This window comes from Pituophis catenifer, unplaced genomic scaffold (genome assembly GCF_029215685.1).
Source record: "Pituophis catenifer annectens isolate HBS135680 unplaced genomic scaffold, rPitCat1.0.hap2 SCAF_3, whole genome shotgun sequence".
NCBI classification, from domain to species: Eukaryota; Metazoa; Chordata; class Lepidosauria; order Squamata; family Colubridae; genus Pituophis; species Pituophis catenifer.
Window position 1 is genome coordinate 98,175,011 of NW_027256883.1, and position 18,552 is coordinate 98,193,562.

At 36.8% G+C, this 18,552-nt stretch overlaps 1 protein-coding gene across 3 annotated transcripts in view; it reads right to left on the reverse strand.

The window, feature by feature from the left end:
* HARS1 (histidyl-tRNA synthetase 1) overlaps window positions 1-18,552 on the reverse strand; it is a 101,535-nt gene that overhangs the window by 57,511 nt on the left and 25,472 nt on the right. For all 3 annotated transcript variants that reach the window (XM_070939161.1, XM_070939162.1, XM_070939160.1), the window contains exon 3: window positions 11,724-11,843. In XM_070939161.1, coding sequence (XP_070795262.1) covers window positions 11,724-11,843 — 120 coding nt within the window. The remainder of the gene's footprint in view (window positions 1-11,723; window positions 11,844-18,552) is intronic.

An 18,552-nucleotide genomic window follows, 5' to 3' on the forward strand; every position in this document is an offset into this window, starting at 1 on the left:
AATTTGGAAAACATATTATGAATATATTAGCTAAACAGTGTTGAAATCCTCACTGATCACCAAAATATTCTTCTTCCCTAAAGGAAAATAGCAAGCAAAATTTATATGGTGTCCAAATGAAAATACATGCAAAGAAGAATGCCACAAATAATGTTAACAGTATTCCTGAGGTTCATTTTTGCAGCCTCAGTAATTACCTAATTACTGAGAACTGAAGTGAGAGTCTGAAGGTGGACGATGAATGAGCTACTGGCTTAAATGATGGAATCAGACAGATCCTATACTTATAAAAGACAGTTACAGCCGGAGAATCACAAAAGAACCAATTGGAATTTAGTATTGTTCCACATAAATTTCTCATAATTTTCCTAAACCTAGAGGATTTTTTAAGTATGAACACATAATTCATCATTTATACATTGTAAATGATGTGATACCTGGTGCATTCTACATTGTCTCTGCAGGATATTTATATTTTGATGGAATCAGTCAGTGATAACATTTAATGATCAGAATATTACTAGAGATAGTTACGAAAATATTCTTAAGAGGCTGTTGCTATATTTTCTGAAAATCAACTTCCTTTGGAGTTTTCAAATCTAGCCTTTAAAGAAAATGATTAGATAGAAATGTCTCTCAAACAGAGTGGATAAAAATTAATGATTTTTTTTTAAAATAAAAAAAATCAGATTTTTTGATTTAAATCGGATTTTTTTTATTTTTATCAAATTTATTTTAATAAAAAACCTTTGGGTAAAAATCTATCATAAGATAGTTTTCTATTTAAGATACATAAATAATTTAGTTTATTCAGCATGAAATGGAGTTTAGTTATGTAGCATGAGGCTGTATATTCTGCAACACTGGGACTATCGGTGAGTCAACAGTGGGTCAAAGAAGTAGCAGAGATGACAGTTGCTCTTTAAAAATTATGATTTAAATCGAGTTGACTTAAATCAAGCCTTTTTACTAGTGATTTACATCATGATTTAAATTGTGATTTAAATCAACTCGATTTAAATGAAATCCACCCTGCTCTCAAACCTTATTTATATTGGTCCTGAAATCAGACACACCTATTATTGTGTTTCCCCAAAAATAAGACCCTGTCCTATATTTTTTTGAACCCTGAAATAAGCACTTGATCTTATTGCCATGCACTCAAAAGCCTGATTGGGCTTATTATCAGGGGATGTCTTATTTTGGGGAAAACAGGGTATATGGTAGGAATCCAACGGGAAAGCCAAATTTCCTACTCAGATTTCCAGCAAATTCCAATTGAAAACATGGAATGTTTTCGTCCTAGAAGAGAAAGCTTTACTAAGTGCATTCTTGCCTGGTGACTTGTTGTTCAGCCAAATTAGACCAACTGAGAAATTGTTTAATCCAAGAACAGACATGTCTCCAGGATTCATGAATAGACACAACTATGGTACTGAGGGAATGTAAATAACTCATAGATGAAAAAGGAATTGAAGGATTGGATTATCTCAGGAAGTTAAATCCTAGAAGTTGAATCCTAATTAGTGATGAGAAAGGTGAGAATACAGGTGAGATCACATCAAAAAAGAATTCCTGGTCCAGTGAGGGCAATGTGAATCAAACAAAGCATAAAAGCCCAATAACAGATATTCAGTAGCTGTTACAAACTGATTTGATAAGGAAGGATCCAGATGAGGAGGCGTTGAGAAGAAATCCAAGAAAAAAAACTATTAAAGTTTCACCAAGTAGATATTGTTTATCCAGTAAGGGCCAACATTAGGATTTTAGTCCATTCAAAGATTAATTTGTGTCCCTTGATTCTAGCATTGAGCAATTCTCTGGTCAGTCTTAGGGCTGTATGATTTTTAAGACTCAATACAATCAGTACAGCTATTATATTTTTTCAATGTTACCTTTTTTTATTTTGGCAATTTCACTCCTAATGTAATAGCCAACAACACAGTCAAATGGTCACCTATTCCCTCCTTATTATGTTCTACACATGTTGTTTTCTTGTCTAGAGTTCTCATTTAAGATAAGTTGTAAAGATGTACCATGACACTAAAAATGTGCCTTTACGTGGTTATGGCCGTGGTGGTGTGAGGACGTTTTCTCCACTTCACAGGGCATTTTACGGAAGATAAATGTGGATTAAAGTGTTTGAAATGCACCGATAAGAGCCAAAATTTTATAAATTGTATCGGAAGAGCTACTGGCCCAGCAGACTGATTTTGGAATCAGTAGGTCATCCTGAACCACTCGAATTTTGAAGCCTTTCATAGCGTGGGAAAGTGGAAGGAGTGAGGGGTGACCAGATAGGCAGTTGTGATTGTGTATTTGGAGCAAATAGTTGCCTTTTGTTCTCATTATTATCGCGATCTGTGTTTGTTTTTGCTGTGGGGTAAAGGCACGGAACATCAAAAGACCGGTGGAAAGGGGTTTTTTTTTTGGAAGAATATGTGAATTTTAAGTTGATCTTTTGTATGTGAAAGTGCCTGAGTCGAAGCGGCAAGACGTTTCTGGGCAGTGCCTTCCAACGGATGTTAGGTTTTTTTTTTTTTAAAGGAAATTACGCAAGGTGAATTGAGAATTATAAACTTTTATTGTTGGCCCTTAGGAGTGCAATAATAAGCTGTCTCAGCTTCAATTGGGAATTGCTGTCCCTTAATCTTCATTAAAGACCCTCTTGGCAAAAGTGGACAATTAAAAACTTATTAAAAAATGGCGACCCAACAATCTTTAGAAATGCAACAAGTTGCTGTGGCCTTAACTAAAATTGGTGAAAAGATATCAGGACTGTCAGATAGTATGGATAATATGATATTGGAAATTAAAAGAATGAAGCAAGAAATGAATGAAAATTTTGCAAAGCAAACAGTAGAAATGACAACAATTAAGATGAAATTGAGCAGATTCATGCACATGATGTAAAGATAGATCGGCAAATTGGAGAAATCTTTTTTAAAAATGAACAACAAGATAAAAAAATTTGTCTTTTGGAAGAAGAAGCGAGGAAATATAATTTGATTATTCGAGGAATTCAAGAAGAAAAAGTGGACAATTTGAAACAACGAGTTTTAAAATGGCTCAATGACCTGGATACACAAATCACATTTACAGCAACAAATCTGGCAAGTGTTTTTAGAATTGGGTATAAAAGACAAAATGGCTTAAATAGAAATGTACTTGTCAGATTTGCAAATCTTAGTGATAAACTGGAAGTGATGGTGAAAGTGAGAGAGATGGGTGAAGCTTTGAAATTTGAGGAGAAAATTATTCAAGTCTTTCCGGATATATCAAGAGAAGAAAGAGCGTGGAGATTTTTTTTGAAGCCAATTACAAAGGTTCTGAGAGACAACGGAATTAAATATAACTGGAGGCCACCGCAGCAACTAAAAATTTTTTTATAAAGGAAGAATGCAAATAATTACTTTGGAAACAGATGCAGTGCCATATTTACATGAACTTGGATTGATTGTAAAGTATGAGGATATAACAGAGATAAAAGATCAAATGCTTAAGATGAGTGGAACATATGCAAAAACATCAACACCAGAAGAAAAAGGGGCTGCTGGAGGACAAAACCCTAAAGGATTAAAGCGGAAGGATGGTTAACCTGCGATGGTTAAACAAAAGAAAAGTCGTGATGATATAATGGGAGATAGAGCAGATAAGAAATTGAAGGATCTTGAAAAAGAATTGCAGGAAGCTGAGCGCGGGGAAAATTTACCACCCTTTTCTCTGAGAGATGAATTTAAGTAGACTACCCGAAAGAAGTGACCCAACCATTAGCACGTCCCCTCTCCCCCACTCTCTTTATAGAGGCAGAAACCAATTGAGGATGTGGGGGACGAAGATTGTTTGTTATTTAATGTTTGATGTGTCTTTTGTCCTTTTTTCTTTTCTTTTTTTTCTTTTTTTTTCTTTTATGTTGAATGTTGTTTGGAATGTGGGAGATTGGTGCTGGGATCTGAGCACAGAAAGGAAGAGGAGGGGAAAAGATTAAAAAAGTTACAGTTTAAATGGGTTTAATAAAAATAATGACATGGAATGTGATGGGTACAGGGAACCAGATCAAGAGAAGACGATTGGAACTTAAAATTAAAAGAGATTTACCAGATATATTATTTTTGCAAGAAACCCATCAGAAATCTGAAGGCTCAAATAAAATGTATATAAAGGGTATGCAAATTTATGAAAAATCTTTTGGAACTTCAAAAGCTAGAGGAGTTGCAACATTGATATCAGATAGGGTATATTTTGAAAAAGAACAAGTAATTGTGGACGATGAAGGAAGATATGTAATAATTGTGGGAAATATCAATGAGGAAAAAGTGACACTGGTTAATTTATATCTACCGAATGAAAAGCAAAAAGAATTTCTTGAAAAAATAACTAAAATTTTGGAAATTGAAAGTGTAGGGAAAGTAATTGTGGCTGGGGACTTTAATTTAATTAGAGATAAAATAGATAGTACTAACCCCACTCGTTGTGGAGGAGCAAATAAAATGGGGACCTTAAATAAATGGATGTTTCGAAATGGCGTGGTGGATGCCTGGAGAGAAGTGAAAGGAACTGAAAGAGTGTACACTTTTTACTCTAAAATACATAATACATATTTAAGAATTGACTATATCTTAGTTTCTAAAGATTTGTTGAACAATGTGGATAAGATAGATGTGGGAATTTTTAAGGATTCTGATCATGCAGAAGTTACGATGGAAATAGATTTTAATTTTGAGAAAAAAGGAAGTTGTTGGAGATATGATGAAAAACTGTATAAAAATAAGGAGGATAAAAAATGGATATTTAAAAAATGGGAAGAATGTTGGAGATTGAATGATAATGGAGAGGTTAAATTTGAAATTGTTTGGGATGCGATGAAAGCAGTGTTTAGAGGGGTTATCAAGTAGAAATATAAAAATTATAAAAATAAAATTGAAAAAGATAAAAGCCAGATTAAGGAATTGGAAAATCAATTTTTGCTTACTAAAGAAAATTTTTTTTTGGAGGAACTAAATTTGCTAAAAAATAAATTGATAGAAGAGGATATAGAATTGGTAAAAAAGAATATGAGATATTTAAATAGGAATTTTTTTGAATTTAGTAATAAAAACTCTGTTATTGGCAAGGATGACGAAAAATAAAAGAGAGAAGAGAGAAATTGGAGCCTTGATAGATGATAAGGGTATAAGATGCTATAAAAAATTAGAAAAATGCGAAGTGGTCAGGAACTTTTTTCAAAATTTATATTCGAAAAAATTAATTGATCGGGAAAAACTGAGAGGTTATTTAGAAAAACATGTTGTGAAAATTGACCAAACATATAAAGACTTGATGGAAGAAGATATAACACAAGACGAGATTAATGGAGTAATACAAAAAATAAAATTAGGGAAAGCTCCAGGTGAAGATGGATTACCTGCTGAGTTTTATAAAGAATTTAAGGAAATAATAATACCAAAATTGCAAAAATTATTTAATGGAATTTTATATGGTGGAGAAGTTCCGTTGTCATGGAATAGAACGGTGATATCTATAATCCCTAAACGAAATAAAGACTTAGAAAGGATCGAGTCCTATCGGCCCATCTCTTTAATTAATCAAGATGCAAAGATATTTACCGCCATTATAAGTAATAGATTAAGTAGATTTATAGATAGATATATAAGTTATAACCAAGTAGGCTTTGTGAAGGGTAGATACATGAGTGATATTGTCAGAAGAGTATTAAATATTATAGATTTTGCTGAATATAATGCTGATAAAATAGGTATAGTATCATTAGATATTTTTAAAGCTTTTGACTCTGTACAATGGGAAACTATTAAAATAATCGTTGAGGTACTAGGTTTTGGTAATAAGTTTATACATGTTATTTCAAAACTGTATCAAAAAAGTAGTGCAAGAGTGAAGGTGAACGGAAGGTTGACAGAAGAGATAAGATTGGAAGCGGGAACGAGACAAGGATGTCCCCTGTCTCCAACATTATTTTTATTAGTTATGGAAATTTTGACTAAAATGATAGAAAAAGATGAAGAATTGGAAGGGTTTAAGGGATATAAGATAAATCTGTATGCGGATGATACTTTGATTATTTTGAAAGATATAGAGAAAGATTTGAAAAAGATACATAAGCATTTGGAAGAATTTGAGGAAATGACAGGTTTGAAAATAAATTGGTCAAAATCTGAACTATTAATGAATAATAAAGGTAAGGAGTGGGAGAATATGCAAGAACAACTTGGGATAAGGATTAAAAATACATTGAAATATTTGGGCATAACACTTTCACTCAAAGTTAAAGAAATGAAAAAACTAAATTATGACGTGGTGATGAATGAAATTGAGAAAAAGATAGATAAATATAAAATGATAAAGTTGTCTTGGTTTGGTAGAATTGCAATGTGTAAGATGATGTTGTTGCCAAAGTTTAATTTTTTATTTGAGATGTTACCGTTAAACTTGACAGAGAAAGATATTGAAGGATATCAGAAGAAATTGGATAAATTTTGCAATGGTGGGAAAAGACCTAGATTAGTGAAAAAAATGTGGTATCAAAATCAAAAGGAAGTTGGATTGGGAATCCCTAAACTACTCAATTATTATTGGACTTATGCTATTCGGACTGTGGTAAAAATATTTAAAGGTGAAGATAGTCATTGGAGAGATTTAGAATTAAAAGACATCAAGAGATTTGGCTCAACATGGTTTTTAGATAAAGCAAAATCAAAATGTGTAATTAATAGCTATTGGTTAAAGCAGCGGTTCTCAACCTGGGGGTCGCGACCCCTTTGGGGGTCGAACGGCCATTTCCCAGGGGTCGCCAAAGCCCTCTCTCGCCCCCCCCCGCCTTCACTCACCCTCTGCCTCTGCTGGATCGCCCGGTCGCCGTTTGCTTACCCCGCCCACTCCCAATCTATTGCTGCTCCGGAGTCCCAGCTGATGGCTAGAGGGAAAAAAACTTTAAATTCTTGCCGCGGGGCTTCAAAGAGCTAGCTGCAAAGAGGTAAATTCCTGGAGCAAGTTTTTTTCCCCCTAGCTATACTGAAAAGAGAAAGCGAAAGCAGGGTCTTAGCTGCAACAAAATGAGGCAGAGAGGTTTCTTTTTCTTTTTCCTCACCAAAAAAGGTAGGTACAAAACTGCAAACAATGGGAAATTTAGGGCAAGAGGAGGTTCAAGATTTTAAAACACAAAAGAAAAAAAGCTCTATTTAACTAGGGAATTGTAATAATTGAGATACTATTAATTGTATATTGTGTTGAAAGCAGAAATGGTTAAGTTGTGGTTTGGAGGAATATATGGGGGAAATTATTTGGTTTATTATTATTGGTAAATATAATTAATTGATTTGTAAGAAATTGGATTGCATGGAAATAATTGGAATATTCATGTTCATATGGATTAATATACAAAAAAGATAGTTATATAACTAATTGATTTATATTAAAATGTTGAATTTGTATTAAACAACTGTATTACATAATTAACCAATGTGAGGATGGATATAAAAATAGATGACAATGCAAAGGGGTATAATATAGAATAGAAGGGAAAAATTGAATTTGATTAAGATTAGAGATGAGGATGAAGGGTAATATTGGTTTTTTAAAAAAATAGTTGAGGAATAAATATGGTAAAAAGGAAATATAGAAATTGTAAATTTAATTGAAATGACTAAATACTGTGTTGGAAGAAATATCCTTCTGGGTTCTGCTCCAAGTGGGGAAAAAGACACTGGAAACATGGAGACTGTTTGGAAAGATGTTTTAATAGTGGACAGGATCACATGGCTTGATGGGGCCCATTGTGTTAGTTTCTGTTGCTATTGTGTTGCAAATGTCCTTTGACAAAGGATTGACTTTCTGCCTCTGGCCCATTAACAAAGGGTGGGGGGCAGGAAAGTGGGAGCTGCTTTGTCTGTAAAATATGCTTCTCCATTTCTCATCCAGGGAAATATAATATTCTGCCTTTTTAATATTTCCCAAAATATTTCATTCTTCTAGGAAAGGGGTGGCTGCTAACCTCCTACAACTGTTTAAATTTGTGGACCGGCCAAATACTCTGTTCAAAGAAAATATGTTGTATGTTTGTATGTGTGTTTCTAATTATTGCTATTTATTCCTATTTGTTCTCTTTTATTCTTTAAAGTTTAACAATTCATTCTTTATCTTAATATCTTTATATTTGTTTGGGGTTGGCTTTCTTCCCTTTCATCTTTTTTATTGTACAGCAATCTTTCTCCTCAAACCTACCACCTTTGTCTTTTCTTTCTTACTTACTTTCTCTTCCCCCCCTCTTCTTCTTCTCCCTACTTCCTCTTTCTCCTTCTCCTCCTCTCTTCCTCCCTCTCTTACCTTCACTCCTATTCTAATTTCCCTTCCCTTCCTTCATCCTTCTCTATTGCTGTATCCTTTTATGCATATGGACTACTTAGAGGGCTGAAAAAGTTATTTTTGACTGGTCCTCGCACTTTTGACCAGTCCTCGAATTTACGACTGTCCTCACATTTTACATTTTTGCCCTATCTTGTCACCATGGTGAAGAGAAGCAGTTGTGAAATGAGTGACATGGTTGTTAAGAATGCTACAATGGGCATAAATGATGACCAGTCATAAGTGCGAAGACCGGTCAAAAGTGCGAGGACCTGTCAGAAATCACATTTTTCAGCCCTCTGGGTAGTCCTTTTGTGCACAGGGACTACTCAGAGGGCTGAAAAAGTTATTTTTGACTGGTCCTCGCACTTTTGACCAGTCCTCGAATTTACGACTGTCCTCACATTTTACGTTTTTTGCCCTATCTTATACCATGTTGAAGAGAAGCAGTTGTGAAATGAGTGACATGGTTGTTAAGAATGCTGCACAGGCATAAATGTGAGGATGGTCATAAGTGTGAGGACCAGTCAAAAGTGCGAGGACCTGTCAGAAATGACTTTTTTTCAGCCCTCTGAGTAGTCCCTATACACATAGCCATGGCCACCCGGTCACATGACCAGCTAGCCACGCCCACTCGGTCACATGACCTCCAAGTCACGCCCACAAAATAAGCCACGCCCACAGAACCGGTAGTAAAAGAAATTTAGAACCCACCCCTGGTTGGGGGTCACCACAACATGAGGAACTGTATTAAAGGGTCGCGGCATTAGGAAGGTTGAGAACCACTGGGTTAAAGGGACTGAGTAAAATTTGGAATAAATTTGTTAAAAGTTTAATTCCAGATATAATTTTCTTAGGGAAGACAATTGAAAATTGGCCGATTAAAACTAATATAAGTCGTGATAGGGTAATGGAAGATGAGAATATACAAATTATAATAGATTGGTTAAAAACTTTAGAAAATGAAAGGAGGAAAAAAGAAATCATTGAAAAATTGGGTTTAGGCTGGTTTGAAAAAATACAGATAGAAAAATGGACTAAGAAAGTAAGGGACAATTGTTCGATAAGTAGAAGTAAAACTGAATTTGAACATTTAGTATTCCAAATTATGAAAGATGAAATTGGGCTAAAGGGACTCGTTAGTAAGATATATAAGATTATAAATTTTGATGGAAAACCACAAAGGGTGATGAAGATGAATTGGGAAAAAGAACTTAATATTAAAATATTATGGATAACAAAATTAGTAAACAATGTTGGAGATGTGATATGGAATTAGGGACTTATGAACATATGTGGTACAAATGTGATAAAGTTAAAAAGTTTTGGCAACAATTGGAGAAAATGATATTTGAACTGATGGGGAAAGCAATAATATTGAGACCAGAAACTATATTACTGTTGATAATTAAGGAAATAGAACCAACAAAATATGAGAAAGAATTGATTAGAATTATGATTATAACGGGTAGAATTATAATAGCCAGATATTGGAAATTAGATGTGAATTTTAGAATAGAAGAATGGTATTGTGAAATGTGGAAATTAGCTCTAAACAATAAAATGACATGTGATATTAAAATTAGAAATGGTGACTATAAAGAAGATATTTTCTGGAAAATTTGGAAACCATTCGTGGACTATGTGCTGGGAAAATTGGATGCTTCGGTACCTGTACCCCGAGAACGTGGATTTTGGCGATCATGAGGATATATCCGAAGAACCAAATCTTCCTTTCTTATGTATAGCACAGGATGAAGTATTGTATATGTTGTTTGTAATGTTATTTTAATAATAAAAATTTATATAAAAAAAAAGATAAGGAAGGATCCAGATGAGGAGGCGTTGAGAAGAAATCCAAGAAAAAAAAAACTATTAAAGTTTCACCAAGTAGATATTGTTTATCCAGTAAGGGCCAACATTAGGATTTTAGTCCATTCAAAGATTAATTTGTGTCCCTTGATTCTAGCATTGAGCAATTCTCTGGTCAGTTTTAGGGCTGTATGATTTTTAAGACTCAATACAATCAGTACAGCTATTATATTTTTTCAATGTTATCTTTTTTTATTTTGGCAATTTCACTCCTAATGTAATAGCCAACAACACAGTCAAATGGTCACCTATTCCCTCCTTATTATGTTCCACACATGTTGTTTTCTTGTCTAGAGTTCTCATTTAAGATAAGTTGTAAAGATGTACCATGACACTAAAAATGTGCCTTTACCAATATCTGAATCTTGGCTTCAAAAAGCTTCAAAGCTGGGCTTCTCTAGAGAAAAAGAGGATAACTGCTGAACTCCTCCAAATATTCAGAGTGACCACAGAGATATGGGTATGTCACTTCCCTGACCTTTTTCATAGTTAATCTGTAATGACTTTCCCTACAAAGGTGGACTAGTGCTCCCTGGTTTTTCCAAGACTCACTGGTGTTTGCAATGCTATGACAGCATCATCTGCATAAAGCAATAAAGGTCTACTAGTTTGCAATGAATATGAGTATGTTAAACCCTTCCTTGCATGAAGGCATCTATCATTGCATTAATATAGTAACTGAAAAGAAGAGGAGTCAGTTGACTTCATAGTGTTAATTTTATGTGATTTTTTCTTAGCCTTTTCTAACTTTTAGTTTTAGGTTTTAGTCCTAGTGCAATGCTGATTATTTTATTTATATTTAAGTGTAATTTGAGGACATAGGATAGGTTCTTAATACATAGGTTTCTCTGTAGAGGAAATCTCCTATACATCAGTAAATTCTATAAATTTTTCTTTTAAAAAAAGATTTGTATTAAAACTACTTAAATGTAAAATAATTAACACTGCATGGGCAGCACATTCATAACTAGAAATAAGTAGCATTGAGATCCAAGATAAACAGCCATAGCAGGAATCTGCAACTTTAATGGACACCAAAAACCTTTAGGATTTTGAAAAAAGTATCCCAGCAGCTTCTATAAGCTGGTTGAAGTCAATTTTAAATTATTGGAATCATCCCTCTGATGATCATGCATCTCACTCTCACTTAGGGTGCTCCTACTCTCCATAGTTATATTCTTTCTGCACATGCTCTTCTCCCTCATCTCCCTCTGTCTTTCCCAAGAAGCTTCTCTTCCTCTGCCTGTTGCCCCCTTCTCTCTAAAAAAATCATAATTAGGAAGATCATAGCTTTTCCAAATACTGAGAAAGCTAACTATGGACCCCGAGTTCAGGATATAAAATTCATTGGAGGAATTACTTCTTAGAATATGTTTATTTCTATTTTATTTTCCCTCAGTTATTTGAAAGTCATAGATTTGAAGGTTATTCATTAAATAAGAAAATATACCTCTGGTCTGAACTGGTACCATCCCTAACTTGTGCCATCTTACCTTTAATTCAAATACTGGAGTATCTATGGTCTCAGCGCCATGACGTTTGAAGCATTGAGTAATGATATTGAAGACTTTTTCCCTGATAGCCATCTGTTTGGGATTATAATCCCGAGTACCCTGAAAGCAAAAATGAAATGTTGGAAGAAAACCTCAGCAGTGTCCTATTAAAAGTGTACTACATTAAGAAAGTGTAGATGTGTGGCTTGACACAGAGTAGATCAAAAGAAAACAATTCACAGTATATCTTTATTATTTGGAACTTTTAGCGCAGTTAAAATAGAAGAAGTATGGGAACAACACAATGCAGATTTTGAAAGTTATGTAACTATAAGGATGGGTGGAACGTCTCACTTTCTCTCATAACTTAAATAGTTTCTATTAATCATTCCACAGTAGTTGTAGGGCAAACTGGATTATGTTCCTCATTTAATACATACTAGAAAGATGTGCATAGGAAGTTTCAAACAACTGTACAGTATCTGCAAAAATCTACTCACTAAATCTTGTGAGACTGATTTCTGAGTTAATATAAATTGGACTGCAATCAGATGGATTCTATCAGAATAAGCTTGTTTAATAGAAAGTTATAAATATTAAATTTAAATATGACAATGAAAATGAATTGTAGGTTGTAAAATTATTTATAAAAATTATTCATAACAAAACATTAATAAGATTGACAGAACTGTTAAAGAATGCATACTGCTAGATTCTAAAGTTTTGTTTCCAGAGGCTATTACATGATCACCATTTTATCAGATTAACTGGAATATGAAAAAGTGCACGTACCAGCTATTCATATATCAAACTATGACAATTTAAGAATTTTAAACTGCATTTCCGGTGGAAGTCTGGGAACTTACTGGTATCATGTTGTGCAACGCCAGGTCCGTGGTAAATAAAGCCCCCCTCATTTGTGATTTTATACAGGACGGGGGTGCGGACCTGGTGGGTGTTACAGAGACCTGGTTGGGGCAGGAGGGGGGGTCCCCCTCATTGAACTGTGCCCACTAGGTTTCTGTGCATTCCATCAGCCGAGGGCTCAGGGAAGGGGCGGTGGGGTGGCGGTTATTATTAAAGAAGATCTTGGTCCAAGCGAGGCCACTGTTCCTCAGATAGCTGGATGTGAGTCTCTCCTTGTGAAGTGGGGCCGTGGGGTTCAGATGGGCCTGCTGACTGCGTACCTGGCTCCCTGCCACGTAGCGGCGGCCTTGCCCGCGCTGCTCGACGTGATAGCCGGGGTGGCGGTGGATACCCCCCAACTTATGGTCATGGGGGATTTTAACCTGCCATCTGTCGGCGATACATCGGAAGCGGCTCGGGAGTTCATGGCTTCCATGACGGCTATGGACCTGACCCAGGTAGTTCATGGCCCTACTCACACGGGGGAACACACTCTGGACTTGATTTTTGTCTCAGGTCAGTGGCTGAATGATCTAGATATAGGGGATTTAGTCATCGAATCCTTGTCATGGTCTGATCATTCGCTCCTCCGACTGGACTTCTGTACCGCTGCCCCCCGCCACAGGGAGGCGGAACCGGTTAGGTGGTTCCGCCCCAGGCGCCTGATGGATCCAGATGGATTCCAGAGGGAGCTTGGGCCATTCCCTGAGGTTCTGGCTCATGACTCGACTGAAGACCTGGTGGCTGCCTGGGATAGGGCAGCCGCCGGAGCTTTGGATCGCGTCATGCCTTTGCGGCCTCTGACCCGGTGCCAATCCCATGTAGCTCCCTGGTTCTCCGAGGAGCTGAGGGAAATGAAGCGCTGGAAAAGACGCCTAGAGAGCGGTTGGAGGGCCAGCCGATCCAAATCCGACTGGACACTGGTGAGGTCTCATATTAAGACCTACCTAGTGGCGATAAAAGCGGCAAAATCTGACTATTTTTCCGCTCTTATCGCGTCAGCAGATAACCGTCCAGCCACCCTGTTTAGGGTGACCCATTCCCTGCTTCATCTGGGAGCGAGGGAAGACCCCTTACAGGGTAAAGCTGAGGACTTTGTGCAATATCTGCATGACAAAATCACTCAGATTCGGGAAGGATTGGACTCTGACTGGGTAGTTTCAGGCGGGATGATTGAGGCGGGCCTTGAGAATGTTATCTGGGAGGAGTTTGATCCGGTGGCTCCTGAGGACGTGGACAGGATTCTGGGCAGGCTTAGCATGGCCACATGTTTATTGGAACTGTGTCCCTCCTGGTTGGTGCTGGCCTCCCGGGAGGTTATACGAAGCTGGCTCCAGGGGATTATTAACGCTTCTTTGAGTGAGGGTTACTTCCCCGCTGCCTTGAAGGAGGCAGTAGTGAGGCTCCTCCTTAAGAAGCCTTCCCTAGACCCGGCTGTATTAGCAAATTATCATCCAGTTTCCAACCTTCGCTTTGTGGCGAAGGTTGTTGAGAGTGTGGTCGCGCGGCAGCTTCCCCAGTACCTGGAGGAAACGGTCTATCTAGATCTGTTCCAGTCGGGTTTCAGGCCTGGGTACAGCACGGAATCGGCATTGGTCACGTTGGTTGATGATCTCTGGAGGGCTTGGGACAGGGACTGTTCCTCTGTCCTGGTCCTATTAGATCTCTCAGTGGCTTTTGATACCATCGACCATGGTATCATGCTGCGCCGATTGGAGGAGTTGGGGGTAGGGGGCACAGTGTTGCGGTGGTTTTCCTCCTTCCTCTCTGACCGGTCGCAGTTCGTGTTGATGGGGGGACAGAGATCGACCTCGAGGCGCCTTGTGTGTGGGGTGCCGCAAGGGTCGGCTCTCTTGCCCCTTTTGTTCAACATTTATGTGAAGCCGCTGGGTGAGATCATCCGTGGTTTCGGGGTGAAGTGACATCTGTACGCTGATGACACTCAGCTGTACATCTCCACCCCAGACCACCCCAACAATGCCCTTGATGTGATGTCCCGGTGCCTGGAGGCCGTGCGGATCTGGATGGGGAGAAACAGGCTCAGGCTCAACCCGTCCAAGACCGAGTGGCTGTGGCTTTTGGCATCCCAATATAGCCAGTTGATGCCACCACTGACTATTGGGGACGAGTCGTTGGCCCCCACGGAGAGGGCTCACAACTTGGGTGTCCTCTGGACACACGGCTGTCTTTAGAAGAACATCTGACGACTGTGGCCAGGGGGACTTTTTATCAGGTTCGCCTGATTCGCCAGTTGCGTCCCTTTCTGGATCGGGACTCCTAATGCACAGTCACTCACGCCCTTGTCACTTCCTGTCTGGACTACTGCAATGCTCTCTACCTGGGGCTCCCCTTGAGGAGCACCTGGAGCTCCAGCTGGTCCAGAATGCGGCCACATGGGTGGTTATGGGAGCGACATGGCGTTCCCATGTAACACCTCTCCTGCACGAGCTGCACTGGCTCCCGGTGGTCTTCCGGGTGCGCTTCAAGGTATTGGTTACCACCTTTAGAGCACTCCATGGCTCAGGACCTGGATATCTACGAGACTGCCTTCTGCCACCGGTAGCCTCCCACTGGCCAGTACGCTCCCACAGAGAGGGGCTCCTCAGGGTGCTGTCGGCCAAACAGTGTCGACTGGCGGCCCCCAGGGGGAGAGCCTTCTCTGTGGGGGCACCTGCCCTGTGGAATGAACTCCCCCCAGAGATACGGAGGATCCTGGATTTACACACCTTCCGCTGCGCCCTCAAGTCTTTCTTATTTCAACAAGCTGGGCTGGCTTAACTCTTTTTAATTGTTTAATTTTAATTTGTTTTTAAAAACAGGGGTATTTTAATTAGTATAGGCCAAATTTATTTAATACGTTTTAAATTGTTTTTTAAATTTTGTACTGTATGTCTTTTATCTTGGCTGTTCACTGCCCTGAGTCCTTCGGGAGTAGGGCAGTATATAAATCTAAACCTCTTTTTTCTATTCTTTTGTTGTGTACCTCTTTTTTTTTTTTTTTAAAGAGGTCTTTGCTTCCTGGATTTAAATTTTTTTTGTGTGATTGGAAGGGTTTTTGCTTTTTCCATTTTCTTTTCCATTTTTTTTCCCGAGACTATATCTTATACTTTTTCTATTTTTTTTTTTATTGTTTGGTTGGACATTTTGAGCGAATATCTTGGTTTTGGAATTTTTTATTGGTGGATTTTTTATTTTTGTTCTGACTTGGCTGCTCCTGTTCTCCTGTTTTCTTTTTTTATCTTTTCTTTTTTGGCTTTTTGGATGGTTTTTTAAAGTCTTTCTACCTTTTCTTTTTATATGGATTAAGCCTATGTGGATTAGGGTATCAAGAACCTGAAGAATCTGATTGATTTGGGAGCAGATCTGGAATTTGAATTTGGGATTTAAATAAAGGAACAGCTGGAACCTAAGAATTGGATTATTTGGATTACAAATTGGGTGGTGTGATTTGAAGAGACAAGATGAAGAAAACACAACATTTATCATCACCATCAATATCAACAGTGCCGGGCACCACAGGGCAAAAGACAACAGAAACTGCATCATAGCAATAGAAAATTAACATGGAATTTAAAAATATGCTACACTATATATGAAGATCTCATGACAAGATTAGACAAGGTAGATGGGAGAATGGAAAAAATGGAAGGAGAATTGAAAGAAGTTAAAGAGATGATAGGGAAAAATGAACAACGATTGCAGCAAATGGAAGAAAAAGCAGAAGCAACAGAGAAAAAAGTTGAAGAGATGGACTTACAATTACTGATAAAAATCAGGAAAAAACAATTATAATTCTGGAAATGGATAAAGCTGATTATTACTTAAGATTCCAAAATATTGAAGAAGAAAAAGAAGAAAATTTAGCAGAGAAAATTGCAGAGATATTAGCAGAAGCAATGGAAGAAAGTAAGGAAAGGATATTAAATGGGATCAACAAAATCTATAGAATGCACACAAGATATGCGATGAGAAATAATTTGCCTAGAGAAATTCACGTCAGATTCACCAAGAAAACACTGAGAACAGAGATATTGCAATTGATGAGAAACACGACGATAAAGCACAAAGGGAGAGAAGTAGTGGCACTGAAACAAATTGCAAGAAGAGTGAGAGACCTGAGAAAAGAATATCAATTTCTTACGAAATGTTTGATAAAGAGAGGAATAAATTTTAGATGGTTGATTCCAGAAAGAATATTGGTGAACAGGCAAGAACAAAAATACAGATTAGACTCAATAGAGAAAGCAGAGTTATTTTATAAACAACACATAGATGTTCAAGAGGAAGAAAGATTGAGAGCTGAAAAAGGGGATGGACAACAGGAGGAGAAGAAAGAACAGCGAAGAGAGACAATGAGAGAATAAGATGAGAGAGCGTTAAGAGAAGGAGCAAGGGCGAAAGAAGTTAAAAAGCAAAGAGAGGTAAGAATGACTAGATTGACAAAACAAGTAAATAAATAAGAAATGGAAGAAGAAATTAAAATAGTATCTTTGAATATAAATGGACCAAACTTGGCAATAAAAAGAAGAAAAATATTCAACAAATTAAAGAAGTTAAAATTAAAAATTATATCCTTCAAGAAGTACATATTAGAAAGCAACATAAAAAGCTTTTGGAGCGAATAAAATTCAGGACATTGTACGCAACATTGGCTTCTCAAAGCAAAAGAGGAGTAGTATTTTACATTAAACAGACAATCCAATCCAAACAAATATTTGAGGATGAGGAAGGAAGAGTATTAATGGTAGAAATTGTAATGAACCACAAAAAATATTACTTGTGGGTATATATGCTCCGAATGAAAATCAAGAAGAATTTTATGAGAAACTACAGGAAAATACTAGAACATGAATATGAGGATATTTGCATAATAGGAGATTTTAATGCGATTGTTGATAATGAGTTAGACTATAAATCTACAAAAGTGAATAAAAAACCAAGGAAGACACTTCTGAAAGCATTCTATGTAGATGAACTAAGCCTACAAGATGCTTGGAGAAAAAGAAACCTAAAGGAAAAACAGTACACATTTTATTCAAATAGATATATGTCATGGTCAAGAATAAATATGATGTGGATGTCCACAGATTTAATATCCAAGATAGACAAGATTGATATAGAAGCAAATATATGGGCAGATCACAATCCAATAATGATGATATGGAAAGGAAAAAGAAAAAGAATGAGATGGACATTAAATCAAAGCTTATTAAATGAGAAAGACTTTATACAATATATGGAAAAAGAATTGACTTTTTTCTTTAAAGAAAACAGAAAAGAAGATACATCATTACAAAATGTATGGAATACTAGTAAAGCATATATAAGGGGCGTGATAATGACATACGGGGGAAAAATAAACAGAATAAATTGGAAGAGGAGTATAAGAAATTAGAGAAAGAATTGCAAAAAAACCCACAAGACAAAAAAATTAAAAATTTAATGGACTTGGTAAAGTATAAACTGAACTTAATTGAGAATGAAGACTTGGCAAGGAAAATAAAATCAACAAAGCACATTTTTTTTGAAAATGCAAATAAACCAGAAAGATGGCTGCCATATAAAAGGAAAAAGGAAACTGATAACTCAATTACTAGATGAAGATGTGAAGACATGTCATCAAAATGAGGAAAAGAAAAGAAAAAAATAATTGAGGAATATTATAAGAAATTATATCAACAAGAACAGATATCAGAAGAGAAAATAGAACAATATTTGGAAAAAGCAATGACTCCCAAAATACCAGAAAAATTCAAAAAAGCACTAGAAGAAAGACTATCAATGATGGAACTGATGGATAGGATTAAAAGGCAGAAAAATGGAAAAACCCCGGGACCACACCCTGGGACCAGCAGAGCTATAAAAAGATTGCAAGATGTACTAAGTGATACAATGTTACAAGTATTTAATGACTTATTAATAG